Below are 10,108 nucleotides of genomic sequence, written 5' to 3'. Positions count from 1 at the left end.
TATATACTCACTGAAAAGGTATTCTTTCTGTTCATTAAATAAAAAGTTTCAATTTTTATTAAGTTGACTGAACGTATTGAATCTCTTCCCCTTTGTAGATGCTTGAACATTCTCATACTGCAGGATTCAGAATGACATCTGAACATCTAAAGCATCTTCTTTTGTCTTTAATGTCTTTCTTCTCTTGTGCTATGTTCTGAAAATTCAAAACAGTAGCTTTACATGAATCATTTGTAAAACCTTTTCTATCCAGGTCATAGTTTACTCACTGAATTCATCCTCTCTCTGAAACAAATCTGGACTCTGCTAACGTGCTATAGTGTAGCACAGCCTGAATCAGTAATTTGTGATTAATATGTGAAGAGAAATATCACTCATCTTGACTTTAAAATACAGTGAAGTTACTAATAAAATGACAAATATTTTTGGTATAATTTGTCTTCTTTCCTTGAAAATATTGACAAAGGGTGGAATTATTTCGATATGGACATACTTTGTCTTCCAGCACCCTAGTATAGTCACTATAAACAGTGCAACCTGTCAGAGTACCGTTTTTCACTAATTATCCATTAAATATTTGATGTGCTGGTGTGCTTTAACAACCTATTATTTAAATATAATTCCAATACTGAGAAACAAGTTCACAAGATTTATCACCAATGAGCTGAAAACTGTTGTTCTTGCCAATAAACACACAAAATTCCCTGTGTATATGTTCCTGCATTACACTCCTGAGGTATGTGGAAAAAAAGAACAAACTCCATTGTTTTTTAAACTTTCAAAGCACTTTCAAAATGAAAGCTCACAAAGACCTCAACGACTGAATGACACTTTCTTTTCTGAGCTTCATGCTGTGACCTGTTTTACAGCTGTCGGCAGGTAAGCGGCTGAACTCTGGAATGAAATACACCTTCGTTTCTCGGTAAAGCGAGAGTATTTGAGAAAGGAAAGTGAATTAACCTCCCCTCCTCATCTGACTCGTTTGAAACGAACCAGGAAACAGGATGTTCCTCTTCCTAATTAAAGACAGATGCACAGATGATCAGACAGTTCAGACCAAACTAGCAGCTTCCTCTGAGTGAGTCCAGCTACAGGAGAGAAAAGAGGAAAACTCCAACACTGCTGCTTCAAGCTGCTGACGCTCCACACACTGAATGTGAGTTTGAGCCAAAACACGACTCAAAGGAAGTTTCAGTGAAGGTAGTAGAGGAGGGAGGGGAGCCAGGACTGACTGTACTTCCTGTCTGCTGTTTTCAGCTTCACTCACAGACTCAATGGCTTCCAGATCAGAGGAGGATCTCTGCTGTCCGGTCTGTCAGGAGGTCTTCAGAGATCCTGTTCTTCTGTCATGTAGCCACAGCTTCTGTAAAGACTGTCTGAAGAGATGGTGGAGAGAGAAACCAACACACGAGTGTCCAGTTTGTAAGAGAAGATCTTCAAAGCAAGAACCACCTTTAAATCTGGCTTTAAAGAACCTGTGTGAGTCGTTCTTACAGGAGAGAGATCAGAGAGCTTCAGAGGCTCTCTGCAGTCACTCTGAGAAACTCAAACTCTTCTGTCTGGACCATCAGCAGCCAGTGTGTGTCGTCTGTTGCATTTCAGAAAATCACACCAATCACAGATTCAGACCCATCGATGAAGCTGCACAACAACACAAGAAGGAACTTCAGGAAACTCTGGAGCCCTTAAAGAAGAAGTTAAAGGTTTGTGAAGAAGTTCAAGTGAAGTTTGATCAAACAGCAGAACACATTAAGGTCCAGGCCCGACACACAGAGAGGCAGATTAAGGAGCAGTTTAAGAAGCTTCACCAGTTTCTAGCAGAGGAAGAGGAGGCCAGGCTGGCTGCACTGAGGGAGGAAGAGGAGCAGAAGAGTGGGATGATGAAGGAGAAGATGGAGGCTCTGAGCAGAGAGATAGCAGCTCTTTCAGACACAGTCAGAGCCACAGAGGAGGAGCTGAGAGCTGAAGACGTCTCATTCCTGCACAACTACAAGGCTGCAGTGGAAAGAGTCCAGCGCTGCCCCCTGCTGGATGATCCACAGCTGCCCTCAGGAGCTCTGATAGACCAGGCCAAACACCTGGGCAACCTGACCTTCAACATCTGGAACAACATGAAGGACATGGTCTCCTACACTCCTCTCATTCTGGACCCAAACACTGCTCATCCAAAACTCATCCTGTCTGAAGATCTGACCAGTGTGAGATATAGAGGAGAGAGGCAGCAGCTTCCTGATAATCCAGAGAGGTTTGAGTGTTCCTACGCTGTCCTGGGCTCTGAGGGCTTTAACTCAGGGATTCACAGCTGGGATGTCGATGTTGAAGACAGTACACGGTGGTTACTAGGTGTGTTTGTAGAGTCGATGCAGAGGAAGGGAGACATATGGACTGGATTTTGGGGAATAGGGTTCTATAAAGATAAATACTCTGCACTGTCACCATCAGCTCCTCGCACTGCTCTCCCAGTAGAGAAGAAGCTCCAGAGGATCAGAGTGAATCTGGACTGGAACAGAGGAAAGCTGTCGTTCTCTGATCCTGATACTAACACACACATACACACCTTCACACACACTTTCACTCACAGGATGTTTCCATTTATTAACACTTATGGTAAAGTGAAGGTGTGTCCGTTGAAGGTGTCAGTGTCAGTGGAGCAGATGAGTTGAGGATGATAATGTTTCTAATGTTGTTTCCTGTCAGTGAAGCTGTTAAACTGCAGCTGTCCTCCTGCTGCCTCGTTGTTCCAAAGCTCTTTGTTTCTCTTTTAGTTCTCACTGTTTCTTTCTGTTTCTGCTGTCCACATTTTCACATGGAAAATCATTTCACTGTTTCTCACTGAATGACTCCCCAAACTAGATTTGAAATTCTGTCAAGTTTCTAATCATTACAAGTGATTCATGTTTCTATTTGATGTGTGTAAATGGAGATGATTTGTTGTTGTAGTTGTAAAACTTTAGATAAAACAAGAATAAACAGAAAATGTTGTCAGTTTCACAAAATAAATTTTAAAAAAAGTGTTTTTAGTCTTTGTTAATCAACACTACCAGCCTGGTATAACTGTCTTTCACATGTTAATGTCTACATGATAAGTAGTGTTTATTTGCTGTTTCTGAACTTCTTAAAACTTACTGCTTGACAAATACCATTTTCTTCCATCACTGTTTAAAAAGGACTGGAAAAATAATGTAAATTTGCCATTAGTTAAAATTACAGAAATTTTCTGTATTTTTACAAAAAAATGTTGTATTTTTAAATTTAAGTTTTAATATTAAATAAACTCTATTCACATGTAAGAACAATGGAATTCCTTAATAATATGGTCAAATACCACTGGGGTCTAAAATTGTCAGAACGTTCTGTTATTACTCGTTTATTTAATCTGATTCTATGTGATCTATGTACTTTTATTTAATGTAGTAAAATTGTATATTATCCAGGTTACCAGCAGATTAAACTTTAACCTAAATTTCAGGTAGATAGTATCTTAAAATCCACAAACGGAAAAGTAAAAAGCAAATCCAAAATTCTTCAGAGAACAAGGAGCACATGAGGGAACTTATGCAAAGTATCTGAGAAAGAAAAAGGAAATAGATTATAAATGCAAGATAGTTAGGGGAAGTGGACACAACTGGAGAAAAGGGAACAGCTGAAACTATTCAAGACAATGAAATAAAATAACAAAGGCTAAATGCATAACATGGGAGACAATTGACTAACAAGTTTACAGAATGAATAACACTAAGGGATAACACAGAGGGAACACTGAGGGATCACCTTAAAGTTAGAGACTACAGTACTCTTTTACTTTTTATGTGACTATAAAGAGTTACTTCAAATGTTTGTGATTATTGTGACACATGATGATGATAAACAAGACACTTAAAAGCACTGTAATTTCTCAACTGAGACTTGCAACCTACTTTACGACATGGACACTCGGATTGTGCTTTATTTTTTGCGTAGCCCTTCTTGATGTGTCAGTAACTTTTTAGGGTTTTCACTGAAGCCCCACAGCTATGACAATGAACATCCTTAAAATGGTTTTGATGTAAGCTCACATTCACAATGCTCCATGACACTTCAATAGATAAATTTCTTTAAATCCAAAAAAGCATGTGTACGGAACACTACTGTGTGGCGATATGTACAAAGGTAAAACCAGTAACATCAGACCTGTAATTAGCTTTACTAGCAAGCCCACTCCCACCATCATGAGAGGAAAGCATTGGGTTAATAGTGTAATATTTAGGTGTTAACCAGCTGCAATATGACTAATCACATTAAACATTTGTTTAATAATAATGGTAAAGTTTCTAAAGGTGTGTGGCAATGTGCACCACTGCTGTGTCTGCTGCTGATTATGAATGGTCCTTTTTCCTCCTTCAAAACTTCAGTTTTACAGTGTTGTCTGTAAAGGTTCTTGTGACCCTAGTGAAGAATTCTTAAACATAAAGATATTTAAATCACACAGACTATGAACTTTTCTGCTTCCTGTTGTAACATCAGTGTTGATGCATCAATGGGAAACCAGGATGTTGCTACTGTGATTAGTGGAGTTAAAGTTGTTTTAGCTGCAAAAACTGGATCATCTTCTTTATTAGAAAAAACAAATAAATGACTGCAAAGGAACTCTAAAGACAAATGACTTCTGTTTCCTGTAGGAGGGACGGAGCATTTACGTGCCTGTATCTGGGTGTTATTTTCAGTATTGTACAGTAAAAACACAACAAGAACAAACAAAAAGCATTAGTATGTAAACCAAAGAAGTTCTAACAATGAGACCACACCTGCATCACACTCAGCCACAATAAGACCTAGTCACATTAGTCACTCTGTCTGCAGTATGTTTGTGTGTGTGGTGGAGGAAGGGAGTGGAGCAGACTTTACCCTGCCTGCAGGAAACTGTCGCTCAGTCGCTACACCAACGATAACGCTGCGACCAGCCTAGGACCTTCACAACAGCCAGTGAGTACAAACTAGGAGAACTGGAAGGAGAGATTCACAGCTGGGAAGGGGAGCGGGGGCACCTGATTAGCAGCCAGTTTTTCTTCACTGATCCTGGCTCTGTTCACTCTGATCTCATAGGTCCAGCTCCGAGTTCAGTCATGTGACCGAACGCCTCACCTGTAACATCATAACAGGCAGAGATGGGAAGTAATGAAGTACAAATACTTTGTTACTGTACTTAAATAGAATTTCAGGCATCTGTACTTCACTTGAGTATTTATTTTTCTGGCAACTTTTTACTTTTACTCCCCAAGATTTTACACAAATATCTGTACAATATCATCTATAGTGTTTATACTGAGGGGTTAAAGTGGGCCTGAACAAGTGCAGGTGTCCGTATGTTGTTGTCAGCATCTAGCTAGTGCTACAGAAGAGGAATGAGCACAACATGAGTGACATTTCAACACAACATAACATTTCTATCAGCTCAACAAACATCAGCAAACACACAAATTGTTTGTGTGCAGTTTGTCTCAGTGTGTTGCAGCTAAAGGTCCAGCTGCTGTATTTCACAGAGAGAGAAAAGAAAGAGAAATTAGAGTTTAGATTCCAATAAAGGTGGAAAGTTTTTTTGTTGGTGTAACTAGCCCCACCTGTGTTTACTCTGAAGTGTTAACCTCAAGGTGACTTTGTGGCAGTCGCTCCAAGAAGTATTCATATCACGGTTGAGGATAGAGTGGACTCAGGCGCGGAGCTCTGAATGCAAGCAGTGCATTTATTTACAGTGGAATAAAGGTTGACAATATTTCGAATGTGCAAATAGTGGTTGGTCGTGTACTCCTTCCCATGCTCAGACCGTGCGTGGTAGTGAGTGCCCATTTCTCCTCCAAGTGTCTCCTCGTGCTCGTGAATCTCCTCCGTCCCAGTTCCTGGTCTCACACACACACACGCGCGCACACGCGCGGACACACGCAGGTCGACCGGTCGGAGCACCGTCTAAACCTGACAATTCAGAGCTGCTCTTTTGATTACGGTTACCAACAGGGTTAACTGGTGGAGAAAAGATGATGACGCTGGTCTTGAATATAGTCTCGCTGATCATTAACGAACAGGGTCAGGTGAGTTGCATAGGTAAGAGGACAAGGGCTCTGCCCCGGGCAGATACCAGAGAGTCATGACAAAACACTGGAAAAGTACCAGAGACTCACCGAGACCATGACAGCTATATGTTGTCAGTCTAAACAATGCCAGTAAAAAGCATAGTCTACAATAGCTCTATATACCTTTATTATCAATTTGATATTAATTTTCAACATTGAAGAAAATGTCAGATCTAATGGGACATATTTAAAATATTTAAACAGTACTTTATATATGTTGAGAATACATGCCACATAATTGCAAAAATCATACTTAAAAGGCTCTTTGTAAGTTCTTGACCAAAAAATCATTAAATTGCCCTCGAAGGCCTCGGTAGATGAAAGACAAATTTTGATGTATTGATAATATGACCCCATTCATTCTCTCTCTAAAGGCCGCCTTTAGAGAGAAATTTGTTAATTTGTTATCATGTCATTATACTATAAAGTGGAAACCTAAGGTTGTTCTTATTTTCTTCAATCAATGATGAATGGTAAGATGTTCTAGCTTCACAGAGGGCTTTTTTCATAGATAATGCAGTAAACTCTTTCTCCAGGCTAAATGATGATCTTCTAAATTAGTGAGACATCATGTCCTCTCCAACATATGAGTTATCTGCACATCTTTGAAAGTTAGATGAGGGAGCCAAGAATTTCTGATTTTAATTTTTTTTTCCCCAGAGGAGCCAAAGTATTCAGAGTCATATACAGATAATTAATTAACTTAAAATCTTATTAATAATTAAGATAATTGACTTCTGTCGGAGCAGCGTTCAGGTGGCTGATCTGCTTTTGTACAAGGTATTGAAGCAGATAAAACTGGATGAATTATATTGTTAAACTTCATTACAGCACTGTTTAAATGTGACTTTGTGCAAAAGCACAACACGACTCAGTTTCAGTGAAGGTAGTAGAGGAGGGAGGGGAGCCAGGACTGACTGTACTTCCTGTCTGCTGTTTTCAGCTTCACTCACAGACTCAATGGCTTCCAGATCAGAGGAGGATCTCTGCTGTCCGGTCTGTCAGGAGGTCTTCAGAGATCCTGTTATTCTGTCATGTAGCCACAGCTTCTGTAAAGACTGTCTGAAGAGATGGTGGAGAGAGAGACCAACACACGAGTGTCCAGTTTGTAAGGAAATATCTTCAAAGGAAGAACCACCTTTAAACCGAGCTTTAAAGAACCTGTGTGAGTCGTTCTTACAGGAGAGAGATCAGAGAGCTTCAGAGACTCTCTGCAGTCTGCACTCTGAGAAACTCAGACTCTTCTGTCTGGACCATCAGCAGCCAGTGTGTGTCGTCTGCAGAGACTCAGAAAAACACACCAATCACAGATTCAGACCCATCGATGAAGCTGCACAACAACACAAGAAGGAACTTCAGGAAACTCTGGAGCCCTTAAAGAAGAAGTTAAAGGTTTGTGAAGAATTTCAAGTGAAGTTTGATCAAACAGCAGAACACATTAAGGTCCAGGCCCGACACACAGAGAGGCAGATTAAGGAGCAGTTTAAGAAGCTTCACCAGTTTCTAGCAGAGGAAGAGGAGGCCAGGCTGGCTGCACTGAGGGAGGAAGAGGAGCAGAAGAGTGGGATGATGAAGGAGAAGATGGAGGCTCTGAGCAGAGAGATAGCAGCTCTTTCAGACACAGTCAGAGCCACAGAGGAGGAGCTGAGAGCTGAAGACGTCTCATTCCTGCACAACTACAAGGCTGCAGTGGAAAGAGTCCAGCGCTGCCCCCTGCTGGATGATCCACAGCTGCCCTCAGGAGCTCTGATAGACCAGGCCAAACACCTGGGCAACCTGACCTTCAACATCTGGAACAACATGAAGGACATGGTCTCCTACACTCCTCTCATTCTGGACCCAAACACTGCTCATCCAAACCTCATCCTTTCTGAAGATCTGACCAGTGTGAGAGGAGGAGATGAACAGCAGCTTCCTGATAATCCAGAGAGGTTTGATTTGTTCTGCTCTGTCCTGGGCTCTGAGGGCTTTAACTCAGGTACTCACAGCTGGGATGTTGAAGTTGGAGACAGTGTAGACTGGGACTTGGGTGTGTTAGCACAATCTAGCCAGAGGAAAGGAAATAAACGGTCTGGATTATGGGAAATAGGGTTAAGTTCAGGTAAATACTATGCACGCTCACCATCAGCTCCATTCACTGCTCTCCCAGTAGAGAAGAAGCTCCAGAGGATCAGAGTGAATCTGGACTGGAACAGAGGAAAGCTGTCGTTCTCTGATCCTGATACTAACACACACATACACACCTTCACACACACTTTCACTCACAGGATGTTTCCATATATTTACACTGATGATGAAGTGAAGGTGTTGCCATTGAAGTTGTCAGTGGAGCAGATGAGTTGAGGATAATTATACACTGCTCAAAAAAGGGGGAACACAAAAATAAGACATCCTAGATCTGAAACAATGAAATACACGTATTCTCATTAAATACTTTGTTGTTCTGTCCACATGTTGCCCTTGGGCTCCATTTTTGAAAAACATAATGTCTCTTTTCATTGCTATTCTGATAATATTCAAATTACCTCGACTTTACTGGGGATGTTTCATCTTCACTACATCCTCTGTTTGACTGTTTGAGGGATGTCAAAGACTTATCATGTATCTCTCTGACTCTAAATGAAAAGAAGATGGAAATTATTGTTTTTGATAGAAATATGCCTCTGGGACAACTGCCTGGTACACTTGGGCCTGTTGCTATTCACCTCACTGATGCTGAATGCGGAATCTTGGATTTTTTATGGATAGTTCCTTCAAACTGGATAAACAGGTGTCTACTGTGGTAAAAACTAGCTTCCATCAACTATGCCAAATTTCTAAGGCTAAACCTTAACCTTAATGCAATGATCTAGAGAAACGTATTCATGCATTCATCACAAGACTAGATTATACTAACTTTCTTTACTTGGGCCTCCAATCTTCCCTCCTTCAGCGATTGCAGTTGTTCCAAAATGCCGCAGCACGTCTCTTAACCAGAACTAGAAGGTATGATTCGATCACCCCTGTTCTAGCCAACTTACATTGGCTTCCTATCAAATATGGAATCAACTTAAAAATCTTGTTGTTTACTTATAAAATCATAAATAATATGGCACCTGATTACTTTGCGGATCTCCTCTGTCTGTAGGAGAGAGAGCATCGGGTCAACTGCTTTTAGTGCAACCTAGGTCTCGGCTGAAGACCAGACCCTGCCATTGCCACTGCCACACCCAAAATTATGGAATAATCTTCCTCTTGACACTGGCGCATCAGATTCTACTCAATCTTTTAAATAATGTCTATAAAACGCACTTGTTTATCCTGGCATTCGAGGCTAATTAGTGTGATTTTCATCTGGCTCTGCATTTATATTATGTAATTATTTTATATCTGTAATTGATATTTTATATTGTTATTTTATCTGTATCATACTTTGGTGTACTTTGGTCTTTAAATGTGCTACACAAATATGATATGAAATATAAAATTATATGATATGATATGGGGGCAAAAAAAAGTTGAGCACTTGCCTCTCTAGTCCATGCTGGCAAAATAAAACAATTTATTTCTCTGGCTAATAAAGCGTGTTGAGAGTCCAAGCATAACACATATTGATCATGCCCATCCTCTGATAGCATGGGATGTGGGGGCCGCAATACTTCTGCTCAAAACAAGGGGGAGGGGCAGTCAGCTAACCTAGAAAACACTGAGTATCAGATAAGCCGGCATGAGCAGCCACCTTATTCTCCACTTCACTTTTTATTGTCTCTTTCAGCGCCCCCCTTTTGTGGCAGCCTAGTACAGCAGCTCCTCTCATTTTAGGCTTCTTTCTTATCTCCTCTTTATTTCCTTGTAAGAGATGGAGACGGAGAAAAGGGTGCAGAGAAAGCTGAGAGGACTGATAAGGAATGGGAAGGACAGGCACAGGAGAAGATGGAGAACTCAGCACAACAACGTTAGCGAAGTCTGGAGAGGCCTCAGAACCACCTCAGGCCACAAAGATTAGAATGATCCACCCAGGTTAG

The 10,108-nt window shown here is 40.8% G+C and overlaps 2 protein-coding genes across 2 annotated transcripts; both read left to right on the top strand.

The window, feature by feature from the left end:
* Positions 1–1,126: 1,126 nt before the first annotated feature.
* Positions 1,127–2,663, top strand: LOC134623661 (nuclear factor 7, ovary-like). The gene is made up of 2 exons (XM_063468692.2): positions 1,127–1,156; positions 1,258–2,663. Exon 2 carries the CDS (start codon positions 1,275–1,277, stop codon positions 2,661–2,663), a length of 1,389 nt encoding a protein of 462 aa, XP_063324762.2. The 5' UTR covers positions 1,127–1,156; positions 1,258–1,274.
* A 4,321-nt stretch (positions 2,664–6,984) lies between these two features.
* Positions 6,985–8,447, top strand: LOC134623660 (nuclear factor 7, ovary-like). The gene is made up of 2 exons (XM_063468691.1): positions 6,985–8,199; positions 8,233–8,447. Exons 1-2 carry the CDS (start codon positions 7,065–7,067, stop codon positions 8,445–8,447), a joined length of 1,350 nt encoding a protein of 449 aa, XP_063324761.1. The 5' UTR covers positions 6,985–7,064.
* Positions 8,448–10,108: the final 1,661 nt, after the last annotated feature.

Source organism: Pelmatolapia mariae, unplaced genomic scaffold, assembly GCF_036321145.2.
Source record: "Pelmatolapia mariae isolate MD_Pm_ZW unplaced genomic scaffold, Pm_UMD_F_2 NODE_ptg000815l+_length_40299_cov_1, whole genome shotgun sequence".
In the NCBI taxonomy this organism is placed as follows: Eukaryota; Metazoa; Chordata; class Actinopteri; order Cichliformes; family Cichlidae; genus Pelmatolapia; species Pelmatolapia mariae.
This window is presented reverse-complemented; position numbering and strand designations above follow the sequence as displayed.

Bases quoted from the DNA above. Each gene is read 5' to 3' on its own strand.
- LOC134623661 (XM_063468692.2), top strand. From the start codon at position 1,275: ATGGCTTCCAGATCAGAGGAGGATCTCTGCTGTCCGGTCTGTCAGGAG.
- LOC134623660 (XM_063468691.1), top strand. From the start codon at position 7,065: ATGGCTTCCAGATCAGAGGAGGATCTCTGCTGTCCGGTCTGTCAGGAG. The intron at 8,200-8,232 runs GTTCAGGTAAAT...GCTCACCATCAG, and splicing joins ATTATGGGAAATAGGGTTAA to CTCCATTCACTGCTCTCCCA.